The 17,496-nt window shown below is 39.3% G+C and overlaps 1 protein-coding gene across 8 annotated transcripts in view; it reads left to right on the top strand.

Moving 5' to 3' along the window:
- The window catches only part of SPHKAP (SPHK1 interactor, AKAP domain containing), a 105,045-nt gene that overhangs the window by 34,505 nt on the left and 53,044 nt on the right, over window positions 1-17,496 (top strand). For all 8 annotated transcript variants that reach the window (XR_013960730.1, XM_080670996.1, XM_080670994.1 and 5 more), the window contains one exon: window positions 6,830-6,943. Coding sequence is in view for 7 of the 8 variants with exons in the window: in XM_080670996.1 (XP_080527122.1) it covers window positions 6,830-6,943 (114 nt within the window). In the remaining variant the exon portion in view is untranslated. The remainder of the gene's footprint in view (window positions 1-6,829; window positions 6,944-17,496) is intronic.

Genomic DNA, 17,496 nt, shown 5'->3' with positions numbered 1-17,496 from the left:
TTAAAGAAAAAATTAACTTTGGAGGACAGACTATAAGACTAGAAACAGACAAAGAGGTGTTCCAGATGGCACGGGAGTAACAAGGAGAATTGTTCTGTTGTTATCTGCAAATAGGGAAGCCAAGGAGTCAGATTTCTTTTAGAGACAGGAATTAGGGAAGGAGAGGGTGGTGTTTCGACACAAAGAGTCCAAGGTGATAGCAAGAGATCCAAGAGTCACAACCAACAGTGAGAAATGGGAGAAGCCAAGCTCCAGGGAAAGGTCAAAGCAGAAGCTGTAGAGCATTGAGTCACCCTCCAGGTAGTAACTAATGTCTTGAAAGCCCGCGAGCTCTCAGAGGAAAATGACTGAGGGGAGTGGAAAGAGGAACACGCTGAGGCTCTTATGGCATCAGAGGAGGAAAAGCTAGTTAGAAAGAGGCCCGTTCCCTCCCCACCCTTGCCAGCATCCCAGACAACTGAGATGCATCTTCCAACACTCTGGTCAGGTGCTCCAGCTCTTGTTAGCCCTCCTGCAGGAGGAACTGGCCAATCCATCCTGGGTGATATCTGACCTGGTTGCCATTGATCAAAGCACCTGCTTTCTTACTGTGAGTGCTTGTTCTCCCTGCTAGAGATTAATTCCCAAAAGGACAGCAGACATTTTTTGTTCATCTTTGTTGACCAAATATTGACTTAAGGAGGAGATTAGAGAAGCAGGAGGAGGAACATAAGAATGGAGCATCACAGCCGAAACCGGTTTGGCTCAGTGGATAGAGCGTCGGCCTGCGGACTGAAGGGTCCCGAGTTCGATTCCGGTCAAGGGCGTGTGCCTTGGTTGCGGGCACACCCCCAGTGGGAGGTGTGCAAGAGGCAGCTGATCGATGTTTCTCTCTCATCGATGTTTCTGGCTCTCTATCCCTTCCTCTCTGTGAAATATCAATAATATATATATATATATATATATATATATATATATATATATATATATATATGGAGCATCACAAATAATAAACAAGAAGCCCGGCTGACGTGGCTCGGTGGTTGAGCATCAACCTATGAACCAGAAGGTCAGGGTTTGATTCCTGGTCAGGGCACATGCCCTGGTTTCAGGCTCAATCCCCAGTAGGGCGTGTTCAGGAAGCAGCTGATCAACGATTCTTTCTCATCATTGATGTTTCTCTCTCTCTCTCCCTCTCCCCTTCTCTCTGAAATCAATAAAGTTTTTAATTAAAATAATAATAATAAACAAAGAGAATTTGTCCACTGTTGTGCCAAGATCAATAAAATGTTAAGATGGAAATGGTATTGTGTAAATTTTACTGCATTCTCACATTAACAGCTATCACGTATCAATTGCCTACTCTGTTAGGAGTTAGCCCTTTACAAACATTTTGTTATCTGAGCCTTGGAACAACTTTGTAGAGTTGCTTTAATTGTCCCGCTGTAATAGATATAGAAACTAACTCCCACTGAAGTTAAATGACTTGCTCAAGCTCACCCACAAAGTGATGAGATGGAATAGAATTTCAGTTCTGCCTCCAAACCTCTGTGCCTAACCATAAGTTACTGTCTTCTCCAATCTCAATTACTTAAAAAAAAATTTAAAGCATTGTTCTCAGCAATGTTTCGGGCAGTGTCCAGGCTCCTGTAAGTCTATCTCACCCACCCTTTTCCATATCAATACTAAACTCCTGCAACTTGGTCATCTCTATAAAAAAGAAATGTGTAAAATAAAGCAGAAGGATTTTTTTTCTTTATCACTTAGGACGTTCATGAGATTTTAAGAGCATATGTGCCATTATTATTTCAAACTTGTGAATGCACAGCACGTTCACTATTAGCTCTTCATTTGAAATAAGTGAACCTGCAACTAAAAATAGCAGATAAATAAATGAGCCATTGAGAGCCTGCTGAGTTTTATTCTTTCCCCCTCAGAAAGTGACGCTCTCAGTGGGGAGATTATATTCATAAAGCTTCAAAATCATTAAATTCTCAAGCACACATTCTTCCTTCAAGCATTTTTATTTTTCTAATGGTTTGTCTAACCGTTAAACCAAAAGTTTTTCACAGGTTATAATTGCTTTACATATGATGCTAAGTGGTTTATTGAAGCCTGCATTTTTATTCCCTTTGCTTATTTGCCTCATGATGTGCTTGGGAAAAGGGAGGAAGGGTGAGCGAATGGAGGAGGAAGGGGTGAATTACTGGATGTTATGTGTAGAAGGGACCTTTAGATGACTTTATTTAATTCTTCACAAAGGGCGAACTGAGGCTGGGACCTAGTGGGCAAGTTGACCACACAGACAGTAGAATTGGGGTTGGAATTCAGCCCTCCCAACCACCAGACCAAGGCTCTGAAGAAGGGGAGGATAAATGCATAGACTGGGATTTGGTAAAACCCAAGAATGAGAAATTATATAATTTTACCTATTGCAATGGAGCACAGCCTAATGAGGGCTTTGGGGCCAGAGAACCTTACTGAAATCCTAGTTACCCACTAACTGGACAAATTATTTACTTTTCTAAGCCTCGGCACAGGGAATAATCATTTCTACATTAGCCAATGTATATTGGGCTCTTGCTATGAGCCAAGCACTGTTTTTAAGCACATTAAGTATATTAGCCCTTAAATTCTACCTCGTACGTCTGAATTATCCCAGAAAGTTCTCAATAAATCTACTATTATTTGGTCAATAATTAAAGAATAAAGGTTTTTTTAATTAATTTATTTTGAAGATCTAATTGTCTTTTTTTTTTTTATGTGCCCTTGACTGGAATCGAACCCGGGACCCTTTGATTCATAGGCCGACACTCTATCCACTGAGCCAAACTGGCTAGGGCAAGAGTAAAAGTTTTAAATAACAATCTTTAAATATTTATAAAATATATGAGAAAACATTTAAATTATTAATATGATCAGGTATACTATTTTTTAAGTTATGATGAATAAACTTTAAAATTTAAGGTTATACGGTGAATGAGTACTCTCACCAAAGATGCTCTTTTCAAAACATCTCTTAAGTGTTGAAAGACTTAGTTTCATTTCCAATTCCACTTCCTTGCTCTGCCATGTGGGCTTCCTTTAAAGCACAGGTGCACCTTAGAGAAGACACTCAGTACCCGGGACATAGAACCGCCAATGCAAAGTCTTTCTAGCACTTTCCACTGAGTAAGCAGGCCCATAGACTGTTGGCTTTTTCCTCACTCCTAGGATAGGGTGAGACAGGTCTTTATATAGTTTTAGTTATTATTTATTTTAAAGATAGGTACAAAAATACCCTTAAAATAGAAGACTCAACAGATTACTCTTTCTCTGCTTATTTCCCAGAAGAAATCCAACAGGTAGCAATTACCTCAGTCACGTCATGAGACTGTCTCTTTCACAGCTTGGGACACCTCACAGGCTGATGCTTTTTGGTGTCTTCTTCTCTGCCTCTCTGTGTTTCACAAGGAAAATGTGTTGACCCAGCTCAGCACTTTTCTGAAAGACCCAAACGTGTTGCCTCTGAACTCTGTTCTTCTCCTAAGGCTGACCGAGGACAAGAATAATTTGTATGCTCTGATAACTGACAGTTGCTTTCTTCTGTTGCAACCATGATACTATGGTGCCCTGAAGAGATTAGAATATAGAAGAAGTCCAGGCCCTGGCCGGGTAGCACAGATGGTAAGAGAGTTGTCCAGATATGCCAAGGTTGCAGGTTCCATCCCCGGTCAGGGCACATACAAGAGACAACCAATGAATGCATAAATAAGTGAAACAACAAATCTCTCTCTCTCTCTCTCTCTCTCTCTCTCTCTTTCTCTCTCTCCCCCCCCCCATCTTTCTCTAAAACCAATAATAATTTTTTAAAAAACTGAAGTCCAGAGCTTAATTTTTGAGGACTGAGCTAAGAAGTGTTTCTAGGCAGAGGACTTATTAAATTGTATTGTAAAGTACTAATAACTAGTATATTCATTTGATGCCTCTATTTTAAATCTCTAATGTTCTCATGATGCCATGAAGGCTTTGTTTTATTGATGGCTGTTCCAAATTCTAAAGCTCAAAACAAGGTGAGGAGCAGAAACATAATGGCATTAAGTTTGGGTTAATGTTAACTGAAACAGATGCAAAGGCATGCTTTCCTTTGCGAAAGTAAAATACTTGCCAAGTGGATGAATTCAGTTATAATTTATATCACAGAAAGTTTCTCCTTCCTAAGGAAAAATATCACCTCAGCATTTCATTAACTAAAACAAACTTTAAAATGCAAGTCCATAGGAAAATGTAGTTACATTTACAAAAATTAGATGCACATAACTTATCCGAAACACATCCCAAATTAGACCCATTGGTATGGGTTATAGGAGGCAGCGTTGTTACATGACTTCACTCACAGGCCTTGGTGTCTTCAAATCCAGACCCAAAATTGGGCTCTGAGCACTTGGCAGGAACTTCAATATCTCTGAGCCTCAAGATCATATTCAAAATAACCATTTCTGTGAATAAGTTAACCTTTACAATAACTTCTACCTTATAGCATTGCAATGAGGATTAAATTTAAAGCTAGTATGTATATGAACATTTAGCCCATTTCCCAGCACATTCTAAACATGCAAATAAAATAGTAAAAAAATATTAATACTACAAAATGCAGAACTAAAATTACACCTTTGATGAGAATATTTGCTAAAAAAAAAAATTGTCTTCACACGTCTGAAATGCTTTCAATCCACTAATTTCAGATGAAGGCATCCAACTTTCTATTTTCCTTTGTAGTCTGTCTCAAATAGTAACAATGAAAACCGTGTATTGAAAGAATAACCTGCCATCTGCATGACTTATCAACTCACTGCATACCCCAATGATCCCACCAGGGGCGCATTATTAGCTCTATTCCAGATGTGAAAACTGAAACTCAGAATTTACATCAGCTGCCCCAGTTAATCCTGCTGCAAACGAGCATGTTAGGTTTTCAACCCAGTTAGCCCACCTATGCCCATGCTCTTCAACTCTTACTTTATGCTGGAAATGAAAGGGAATGGTAGTGGGGAGGTGAACTGAGAGACTATTTCTTACTTCAAATAAATTAACTTAAGGCAATAGTTCTCAAATTTTGGGGGGGAATCAAAATATCTTTGCACTCTAAAAAAATGTATTGGGGTCCTCACAAAATTTTTGCTTATATGGGTTATATTAATTGATACTTCTGTATTATATAGTATAAATTAAAGCTAAAAGGTTGTTTATGTTTATTTATTTAACTTTAAATAATAATACCACTTAAAAAACAACTTATTATTTATTTTAAAAATAATTGTAAAAGAATCATAAATAAGCACATTACATGTGAACACACATTTTTTGTAATATATCTGTTTTCCAAAACAAAACATTTTAGTGAGAAGAATTAAGGAGATTTGCTTCTGCATTCATTCTGTTGCACTGTCACAGGCCATGTGGAGTCTGAAAAGCCCCACCGAGTGCTCATGAGACCTTGAAAGTGAAAAGGGAAAATAACATCTTACTATTATTATAAAAATCATTTCACCACTGGACCCTCTGAAAGATCTCAGGGACCCCTCAGGTCCAAGCTCACACTTTAAGAATCACAGTTGAGGGAAAACCTGTAAGTGAGCTGAGTTCTAGTGCCAGCTTCAGTCTGCAGTAACAACCCAAGTTCATCTTTCAACTACCTGCTCATCCACAAAGTGTCTCTTTACATTGTTCTGGAAAAGAATGGTGAAAATTTGTCATCTCTGGGTAATAATAAACATTGAGTGGGGAAAGATTTAAAGGTAATAATATCACTTGGCTAAAACAAAAAATGTTATAGAAAAATGTGTCAGATATACATTTGGTTAGTTCACTCTTCAGAGACAAAAATGAGTGTATTTTTATCTTTATAGAATGACAAACCTTTGTTGCACAAATGAAATGTAATTGAAGTGTCATTCTATTTTTCTGGCATTAACCAAACTGATTAAATCTGTTATATTGCTGAAGTAAAGGTACTAGTCAAATATTAACAGACATGTGTCCTAATAAAATAAAGGGTACCAGAAGAGCATCAGAAATCTTACACAAGATGAGAAAATCTTATAAAATATTTAGGTAGTATTTAGACATGGAAGAAATTGAATCTAATGATTATTTATGAGATTGCATCTTCAAAATGTGTTGGCTAAGAAATACAATTTTTATTCCTTGCTTTAATCCAAGCCCAGGAATAAGGTATTTGTACAGCATATTTTGTTTTGTTAAATCATGCATTCAAGTGTGCGTTGCATTAGCATACTATTTCTAAATGGGAAAATGATGGTTGTGGGGCACTGTACTCATTCCTGATAATTTTTAAACTTAAAATAGTACTATAGGTGGTCTAGAAGGATGGTGCCCTATTTCCCAGATAAGTTAGCAAAGCTGAAGAACTGAAGAATGATCATTTCAGTAGCAACATTGCACCGAAAGGAAAAACATTCCTTTTTTTTTTTTTTTAATTGAAAATATTCAGTGAAAGAGCACTTACACTAAAGCAAAGTTTGATCTCCGTTGCCAACTGAACCATTCCCCACCATAAGCATTTGACTGCAAATTCTGCACAAGTCACACATGCATTGTGGTTTTCAGATGCTGGATTTGATGAGAGAGGAAGCATCAGTATTAACATCAACTTCAACGTGTTCCTCTAACATCAATTCCTGCTTGGATATTTTACACAGTCTGGAGGTGCTATTTTCCTGCAAGTTTATTTTTCTAACATCCAGAGACTCTGAGGAAAAGGAAACATCAAGTTTCCTCCGAAAAGAGCTGCTTGTTTAAACAGAACGCCTTGCCGAATAGCACTGAGAAGGTTTCTCGGTTCCCCCAGGTGCTTTGCAGCAATAGCCTGCTCGAGTCTACAGACTACTGGTTGCAGAATCAGAGGACACCCTGCCAGATTGGGTTCGTGGAAGACAAGTCCGAAAACACAGCTTGCGCTTCCGTAAGTAGATGCAACCCGGGATATGGTCTGAGAAAGCAGGCAATCAGGCTCATGGACTCGTGCTCAGAACAGGAGTTTCCTAATTCATTAAATAAGAGGTCTCCTCTGCAAAATCCGTACTGGTTAATATGGACTGTTAATAAAATACACAGAGCTCACATCTCTATTCCAATTCTGCTCATTTCAACAGGTTAATTAATCTGATCAATGATCTAAAAAGGAAAAAACCATGTTTATATTTCAAAACTGGCAGAGAAAAAGATTCAGAAACAGAACTGTATGATGAGAAATAAAAGGCCACGCAGGAGCTCTCTAGGATTCTTTTCAACATATTGTATAACTCCTGCTAGTGGGTTATTTCCCATCATGAAAATTGTGTAACATTTCTGTACCATTTTTATAAGTTATAGTCATTGTTTGAAAACCTTTTCAACCCAAGAAGTGTACAAGCATGAGTTTAATATACTGGAGTTAAGCTTTACATACAAAAGCTTCTTTTTCAAGAGAAGAGATGTTCTTGTAGATATATAGTTCTTGTGGCTTAGAATGTGAGCACCTACGGTTGTGTAATATGCTCCTTCCTCTATGTCCTACAAGGCACTATGTTTCATTTGAATTGAAACTGCCTAGCTCTTATAGGGTCATGATCACAGAGATCGGGGGAGAGCATTTTCAAAAAAGATAGCAGTGTAATTCTCATGACTAAGTTGAGAGCATTGGCTCTGAGCTATTCCTGGAGGTAAGATGCATGCCAGCACTTCTGCTAGAAGAAAAAAAAAAAAAAAGAAGCTGAAAATGGGATGGAGAAGTTTTTATATATAACTAGTGGCCTGGTGCACGAAATTCGCACACATTAAAAGGGGATTAATTAGAGGAAATAATTTAATATTGCTATTTGCCCTTTCTCTATAATAGAAGTGTCAGAGATGAAAGAAAATTAGTAAAATGTATATGAAAATCTTCCTCCTGTCAGAGTCTGGGGCACACCACGGGACCCAGAGTCCAGTCCCCGCCCACCTACATGCACCTCAAAATCTCGTGAGACCCAGACCCAGCCACCCCCCCCCACCCCGATTGGGATAGATCCAGACCCGGCTAGTCACACCCTTGTCAAGCCCCGCCTGGCAGGGAATGTAGCCTCAGGTCCCCTGGCCCAGCACTGGGAAGGGGGAACAGCCTCAGGTCCCCTGTCAAGCCCCATCGGCAAGGGGGTGCGGCCTCAGGTCCCCCCTGGGCGGGGGTTGCAGCCTGAGTTCCCCCGACCCAGCACTGGGGGTGCACCTTGAGGTCCCCTGTCAAGCCCTGCCAGGCAGGGGGGCGCAGCCTCAGGTCCCCTGGCTCGGCGCTGGGGTTCGGCCTGAGGTCCCCTGGCCTGGTGCCAGGGTGGGGGGCGTGGCCTGAGGTCCCCTGGCCTGGCACTGGGGCCGGGGGAGCAGCCTGAGGTCCCCTAGCCCAGCACCAGGACCCAGGACGGAAAGTGCACCTTGAGGTCCCCCATCAAGCCCTGCTGGGTGGGGGGCGAGGCCTGAGGTCCCTTGGCCTGGCACTTGAGCGGGTGGAGCAGCCTGAGGTCCCCTAGCCCAGCACCAGGACAGGAAGCACACCTTGAGGTCCCCTGTCAAGCCCTGCCAGGTGGGGGGTGTGGCCTGAGATCCCCTGTCAATCCCTGCCCTCCTGAGGTCCCCTGTCAAGCCCCACAGGGGCGGGGGAGGGCGTAGCCTCAGGTCCCTGCTGATTGCTTCTTAAGACTCCTTATGGGAACTTGGCCTCAGCTGTGGGTGCAGCCATCTTTGTGACGGAGTGATGGTTAATTAGCATATTCCCTCTTTATTAGATAGGATGAGCAGAACCTGAAGAACTGGCAGAGCCTCACCGCACAAGGAAAGCAGAGTCCATTCAACAGACTTAATTGGATCTGTTGGTTTAAGCAAATAATTTTGAGTCTGCTACTTAGGGGATTTGATCCCTTGTCAAGAATACTAGTTGATGGCTAAAAATCTTTGGGGTAAACAAAAAGGATTAGGTGGAAAGTAATTAATAGTGATACCTTCTCTGCAAATTCAGTACTGAGATGTGTTGGAAAATTCAGGCATTAGCCGATACTGATCTCTAATTACACAGTTATAAATTGTAAAAGGAGAGAAATGGAGAGTGAACAGTGTCAGCAGCTATACTTTGGTCAAAGTTGTCATCCAAGCAGCTCCTGTATTAACAAGTCTCCCATTTGAAGTTGGGGCACAAAAATCTGCCTAGTGAAGGGCAAAGAGGTCTTCTCTAAACTTTATATTTTTGGAATCTGGATTGCTGATCTACAATTAGAAATGCTAAATTTATAGCCAAATTTAAGATAATCATTGAATCCTCTTAGGTGAAAGAAAACTCTCCTCCCATCCCCCACCAATCACAATGGACTCAAATTTGGACTTAAAACTATCTGACTTCCTTTCTTAATTCTTTGGCCCTTTCCAGTGTCAGATGACTCAGTGAGGTTGAGCTGATTCATCCTGTCTTTGTGGTTCTTCCTATTCTTTCCAAAAGGGGAAACATCTAAGCACACATGAAAGGCATAGTAGAAGATTCGTTTCCCCACAATAGTTCACAATCAATGAAACTGACACAAATGTTAAAAATTGTCCATGATTCTAAACCTAAATTTCAGGATCCCTTTGACAAATCAGCTCTAATCTCTCAAAAAGTATCCCATGGTTAGTTTCTTAACTTATCATTCCTTACTCTTTTTCTGATTTGGAGCAGATTTCTAGGATGGGAGGAAGAAACAGAGTCTGTAGTTGGACGTTGCTGAGGGGCAGCTATTATCAAAGGGGAAATAGAGGTGAACTATATAGATGGCTGACCAGGACAGGGTGTAAGAAAACTTGATCAAAATAGCCATACAGGAGTAGTCCAAAGAGTCAAGGGAAATGTACTTAATTCATTTTCAAAAAATTCTCCCCAAAAAGAACTGTATTTTCAATAATATCATCATTATTAAAGTTTAACTTTTAAAAACTTAGTTTCATAAAATCATCCCAAATCTAAACCTACTTACAAATAATCACAACAGAATCCGAGGAACCTGTAGCAATGTTGTCCCGTATTTTATTGCTTTGTATTCTGTTCACAACTCTGGGGCACTCTGTTCTACATGAACTGTTGCTTCTTTCACTCATTTCTTCCTGATCCACATTAGTAGCCAAGTTTTTCATATTTAATTTTAATTGACTTGGTACCCTTTCTGCTGAGCTACAAGTACAGTTTATGAATTTGCTGTGTCTTAGAACTAAGTACCTCAGTGGACCAAGGTTTCTGAATTCAATATGCCACTTAAGAATTTTATTGACGGACAATCTCAGGCTTGGAAAGCCTTCAGGGTGTTGCGTGTGGGGCTCAGTATGGCTGTTTGTTCTTAAGCATCAAACAATGATTTTTAGTCATTATTTCGATAGGGAGCTGCATTCATTTTCCAGCTGAAATGAGAAGTCTTAGTGAAGAGCAGTTTGAAGCAGTCAGAATATGACAACTATGCCAAATGGGGACAATCTGCCAGGAAGTCAGGAGCCCCCTGAAAGTCACACTTAACAGTTTTTCAAAAGGTAGCAAATATGAAAAGTGCTTATCTTTTTTCTAAATAGCATTCTCCTATAAAGCTATATAATTTTATTTTCTTTCTGATTTGCCATTCTGAAAAAAAAAATTGTATATTAGCCTTCTGGGTGTTTTTTTTAACCTGATTATTTTTTAAAGGAAATGTGGGTACTCTGATAAGTGCTCATCCAGTAATCTCCATGTCCCAGCCCCCAAAGTAAGAGCTTATTATTTAAGCACATAAGCCTGAGTCAAATACATAATGAGGTATTTATAGTCTTGAGATTTTTACCACTATAAATACAGTTGGATGAATAGATCTGAGTGTACTTTTAAACCTGGGTGTTCATACCATTTCTTAACTGTTTTAAAATTTATTTTGACAGAAGAATGCATTATTAAATAGCTCAGACTAGCTTTGAGTCTCAAATTTCATACAATTCCTGCTATTATTATAATTTTTCTCTGAGTAGAAAGTCTGTCAAGAAAATCTGACAACAAATGAAATTTCTCATTAAAATACCTTTAAGCTTTAAGGAATTTGGCTACATAATTTTGATTTCTTTTTAGTAGAATTATTTGTTTGCATTAACACGTCTTTCTTAATGAGTTCTCCCAAACTCCCAGGAAAAGTAGTTAAAAGTGATAGCATTTTTTTCTTTTTACAACTTAGAGTCTCAGGTTGAAACATCCTATATAACAAAAGCCTAATATGCTAAGTGTCCTGTCTGCTGGTTGGCGTTCAACCAATCAAAGCGTAATATGCTAATGATATGCTAAGGCCACTGAACCACTCACTATGACGGGCACTGACCACCAGGGGGCAGTCGATCAGTAGCTATGACATGCGCTGACCACAGAGGTGGCGCAGAACAGGGTGGGCGTCAGCGACACGGCGCTGTCAGCGGGCAACAGTGGAGGCACTGCTGGCCCTGATGGACCCTGACAAAAGCGGGACCACAGCAGGATGGTGGAGCAGGTGAGCAGACGGAGCCAGGCCAAGGCGGGGCGCCAGGCAGGGCTATGGGGCTGCGAGGCTGGGGGCGCAAGGCTGGGGGTGCAAGCTGGAGCTGCGAGGCTGGGGGCATGAGCTGGGGCCCAATCTCCGCAGGCCACTCCGAGGGACCCTACCCATGCACGAATTCATGCACCCCGCCTCTAATTTTAATATAATCATTCATCAGACAGCCTGCTAGTACGTCTGCAATGGCTCAGGTAGTTTAACTAGACACCGGGATGAATTCTTCTAAAGCAGGGTCTCTCAACCTTGGACACTATGTTGTATTAGGCCAGATAATTCTTTTTTAAAGGGGCTGTCCTATACATTGAAGGATATTTAGCAGCATCCCTAGCCTCTGCTCCATAGATGCCAGCAGCACCCATGCTCCAGTCATTTGCCAGAACCCACTGGTAGCACCAAGATCAAATATCACTTGGTGAGTGTATTTATGCCATATGCTAAACAAACAGAATGCACTAGTATTCTCTTTCCTGCCAAACTCACTGAACTTCTATTCGTGAAATTACAGAAGCCAAGAGCTGAAATAAACCCAAGAAGATATATTGCCCATTCCATTCACTTTTCAGGTGAGAAAACAAAATAGCAATGCAGGGAAGGCTTGCTCAGGTCTACAGAGTAAATTAGTAGCAAGGCCAACTCTAAGCCCAAATTCATCAGCTTCTAGTTCATTGACTACAGCACTTTTTCAGTATCCCAGTAAACCCCTCCCTCAATATAATAATTTTATTAAAATGAAATAAAAGATACAATTTCTACACTGTAGGATTATTTTTATTTGAGGCGTAAAATATTTGTATTACTAATCCATAAATTAGTATTATTGAAAACCCTAAATTAGTATTATTGAAAATTTTCAAGATATTTAGCTTTTTCGTTGTTTTTAGTGAGTTTAAGATTGTCACATGTTCATATTTAAATTATTGTCAGATTTTAAATTTTTTAAAATAAATTACTGTGAGATTATATGTTATAAATATCTTGTTATAGCATCAATAGGTATACATGTTATTAAGATCTGACATGGCTGTACCATCAAGCCAAAGTAACATAGCCCTTGGTCATCTCCAATGGCAATGCCTACATTTACTCATCCAGCTGGCATTGACGGGGTCTTATAATATGCAGACTACTCTTCCAGAATCTCTGAACTGCATGAAAAAACATAAACAAATATTTTCTGCCTCTTAGAAGCTCAGAAAACTGGATATTTAGATAACGTAGTAACTCTGGCAACTGATTTCCCTTCCCCCTTCTCCTAAGCTTATTTTGTTGGATTTTTTAAAAATTTTTTTTTAATTCTGGACAGTTTGTTTTAGTGAATTCTATTTCCCCATCACAGGTTAAGCCTTTTGCCACTCCTCAGCGATGCCCGGCCTTGGGCCTGTGCACAGTCACTGAGAAAGACACTGGTCTTAGCAAGCCTCTCTGACTGTGTCATTCCCTGATCTTTCTTTTGCTTCATTGGGTCTTACAGCCCCGCCTATTTGACTCCACTGTTTACTAACTGGTTGCTCTATTGCCTTTAACAAAGCTCTGGAGTATAAATTGCTCAGCACTCTACTCTACTTACATTTAGGCAGGTGTTGTTTTTGAAACCAGTTTTGAATTTTGTTCTGACCCACTGAAGATTCTTAGCTATGCCTTCTTGTTCTCTCTCTAAATTAGCTGGTCTGTGTTTTAGTTTATTGCTCTTAAGAGGAGCTCTTGTTTCTAAGAGTGCCCTTGGGCTTGAACTTCCCTAAACTCTGTTTTAAAGAATCTCAGTCCTTTGGGGAGAGTTTCTGAGCTCTTTTCTTACAGAGAACCTCTCCGCCCAGGCAACCCTTCCGAGCCCTGTGCACTGGGTACAAAGCAGCCTCTGGTTTCCTTGGCTCTCCTCCCAGTGAGGAACATCTGCTCTTTGAGTAAGTGGAAATGAGAGTGTTCATGGCCCTAGGATTCTCGGTCTGTCACATCTGGGGTAGCATCTGGATAGGGCCTCCATGGAGGAAAGAAGTCCCCAACTTCCTGGCCTCCCTCTCCAGGAATTCAGCCTCTTCAATTTGGAGTTGGAGGAGATGAGAAATGCTGGCGGTCTCTGACTCTAAGTGAGATCAGTAACCTTTGTCTGTGAGCTGCGGGGAGAGGAGTCCAAATGGAGTTTCTCTCCAGTTGAGCTGGAGGGGTTGGGGGGAGGATGCAGGCAGTGGAAAAGAGAAAGTGGGGTGTGGTATAAATACCACAGACTCCATTCTGAGTTTCAGTAGATTTTCTTGAAAAATGCTTCTTCATATTCTGTATATTTTCACTTTCTAGAGAATTAAAGTATTTGCATTTATAGTTTCTGCCAGCTTTGCCAGTTTCACTAGAGCTCCTCGCCTTTGTCCCAAACCTGGAACTCTCTACAGTTTCTTCTTTCCAGGCCATTTCACTCTGGTACCTTGAGTTTGTGACCCAAGCCTTGTTTGTAACTAAAGAGTCTGGAAGTTTCTATCTCCCATTAAAGGTAGCTTAATATCCTTTAGCATTCAGGCTTTTTGACAGTAGAGTTGACATTCTGTCATGAAAGTTAAAACTCCTAATGCCCCTGAGGAAGAGCACCTCATTTTTGTATAAAGTTGCAAAGTGAATGTTTGTTGAGAGAGCCAATATTTTCCCTAGGGGAAGAAAATGGAGTTCCTTGTAATACATGGAATCCAACTTCAGAAGATGCTTTTGTTAATTTTATTCTAAAACATTTAACAGGTATCATTCATGTCCAGAGCAGCCATTGAAAACGTATTAAACAGCATTGATTTTTTAAAGATTTTTTTTTCAGGAATGTATTTAAAAATAAGCCCACAAAATAAATTCTTTGCAAAATATTTCCTTTGATTACGTGAATTGAGTTGCAATATAGTTGTTAGCTGGAAGCTATGTAGACATTAAAGGAGGTCAGACAGAGGATGCTAAGTGAGAAATAGCTAAAACTGAGTCATTCTCTAATTGCATAGCAGACCCAATCGTCTATTTATGTCACTCATTTGTTCCCACACAATCACATTATCATCCTACAAGAGAATGTAGTCATGTAATCTTGAAACCACTGTAATTTTCATGTATTGTTAACTGTAAATTCATCAATAGATATATCTGTACCAAAGAAGACTCTCTGGTTACTGCAGTTTTTGTCTGATAACATGGATAAGTTAAATGAGGTAGATGCAAGCTAAAATAACTGATACTAAAATTAAGGTTAGTCATTTATCATGACATATTCCCCAGTGGCTTGGTCTTTGTGAGCTCAAAAGTTCCTTCCAATATTAAAACTCTTTTCAAACACTTACATATTCTTGTTGACAGTGCAGTGTTGGAAAAAAGTGATATTTTGCCTAATTTGTGAGAACAGCATAATTTTGGGGCCTTTATTTTTTTTTTACACTGACCTTCAACAAGGCGTTCTGTTAGCTCAGCAGTCTGCTATTGTTCTGATGTTTGGTCTGTGAAACACATTGTCTGAATTACCTAAGAAGTAAAAGAACCAGGGGTGTATTTTGGATTTACCTTAGTAACCACGAAGGGAATTCATCAATCAAGGCCACAAGCTTCAAGCTATTCTTATGACAGCTCAGTTTTATTGACTATTTTTCTTCCTTCAGTAAATGTGTCTTCAAAGATGCCCTTTTTCCTCTGTTTGTCATAATCCATTCTCACTCTTCATATAGGCAGAGCTCCCTTATCTAAAGAGAAGTTCTTTGAAAGAGTAAAAGCCAAAAAATGGACTCGAGCCTTGTTCATGCATCTGGAAACTGAAGGGAGGCTTACCGTGCTTAGGAAAAGTCTGTTTTGGTTTTTAGTTTATGAAAGCACTTTTCAAAGTTAATCAACCGTGAACATTTTAGAGGATTGCTTAAAATGAAGCTCCACAAGACATTTAAGATGTTACAGAAATAATGGCTTCCTCTAGTGCATGAAAATTGTCATCACATCATTTGTTTGAAAACAAAACCCAAGAAAACTTGAGTAATTTATAATAAACAATATTCATGTATGAATATATGAAAATGTGAAATGAATGGACAATTTATTTCCACAACAATTTTCCATCAACTCTCTCATTCTTGTTTCATCCTTTTTCTGCTTTACCTCTTAGCTCCTTCTAATTTAACTACTCCACGTGTTCTAAGAAATTACATGTTTCATAGCATTTTCCCCTGACTTCCATCTGAGGATTAGACAGATATACTGCCTTTTCTTTTTCCTCTAAAAATCTGGCATCTTTTAGAACAATATTGCTTCCTGGTTAAATCCAGCTTTTGTTCTCCAAGCTGTGATTACTAACAGTATTTTTAGTCTTGTAAACCCTAATTTGCCATCCCATTTTACTGTAGCCTGATGATCACAATCTTCCAGAAATCACAAAAGCCATGGTCATGGTTGAGAAATATCTCATGTGTGGTTTGCAAGTCAGAAAGAGAATCAACCGCTTGTCAGTTCTATAGAAAAGAAAAGCAAGTCCTTGGTAATTCAAAGAGGGTGTGATTAGAGGACACATTCTGCTATTTCTGGGCCTTTGCTTTCAGGAAGTAAGTTGACAGGGACATGTAGGTGCACACCTGAGCCCTAAGCCTGATTAATTTGGAAAAACAGACACATCTGTGTAAATTCAGAGACAATGTACTGAAAGATACTACATTCGTGGCACAAAAGAAGAAAAACTGTAGGCATTATAAAAACCCCTTCATATTGAGTTCCAATTTTGTGATGATATTCTGTAATTTGAATTTTCTTCCATAATTATGTCTTTTTACCTTAATAGTCATTTTACTATAATGGCAACGAAGATGGACATAGTTTCTGACCTCTTAAAGTCAAGTTGTTCTTGGCTTTGGAATAGAATGACCTCATTTTTCTTTGATAAATTGGTTATTTTATGCTGAACAGAAACTGGATTGGCAGGAATATATGTTGAGAAGAAGAGAAAGAGAAAGAAGGAAGGTGAAAGAAAAAAAAGAAGAGAAGAAAGGTAGAAAGGAAAAAAAGAAGGCAAGCAGACTCAAATAAAAGGCAAAGTCCTATACTATGGGGGTGGGGCTTCCAAAAAACTTAAAATAATTCAAGATTAGTTTTCTCAGGGGCATTAATATAGAGCTCAGATGATGTATCTGAAATTATATCAATTAAACCCACTATAGAATATTTTTGCATTTAAATACACTTTGAATCATGGCATATATTTATAGAAACTTTTGCATTATTAACACCCCTTTTCAAATTATCAAAAAATACAACCTGCCTTAGTGCTAACAATTGCTTGACTTAAGGTTACAGGGAATAGGAGTCCATTGGACCTTGAAGTCAATCTCCAGAAGTTTATCCATGTCCACTTGCATGGTGATTTTTGCAAGCTAAACTTTGAAGCTGCTTTGATTGTTTTTAAAAATTTCTTAACATTGTCATTAATAATTCATAGAGTAGTTATCTCCTAAATTAACCACAGGTCATTGGGAATGGTTCCTTGGTCCACCTCATGGCATGTATCACAGCTAACTTCAGACCCAAAGTCACTAACTTTATTATCTTAAAAAAAAAATGTTAGATGATGCTAAGAGTAACTGCTAAAGTAGAATTTATCAAACCCACTCACAGAAGGGCTGAGGTATGGATCAGTCCACATGGTCCAGAGGGAAGTAGGTTTGTCTCCTAACAGATAAAGTAGAGTGACCATGTGGTGTTGACTGAACAGCTCACAGTGCCCAGAAATTATGTGATTGTTGTCATGTTGATTTAATTTGGAGAGCAAATTTGCACAGATGAAAATCTGGGGAATACATTCCATGTGGAGGTCTTAGGAGCATCAGGCTTCTATTTATTTATGCCATGGGTTAGTCCCTTCTGCAAGTTAATCAGTACATTAATTAGATCATTAATATTACTGATATGGATGTAAGGAAAAGGATGCTCACACATATTGTTGGGGAGTATTTAA

This window comes from Plecotus auritus, assembly GCF_963455305.1.
Source record: "Plecotus auritus genome assembly, chromosome: 5".
Classification (NCBI taxonomy): domain Eukaryota; kingdom Metazoa; phylum Chordata; class Mammalia; order Chiroptera; family Vespertilionidae; genus Plecotus; species Plecotus auritus.
The sequence above is the reverse complement of the archived record's forward strand: the minus strand, read 5'-3'. Positions and strand labels throughout refer to the sequence as shown.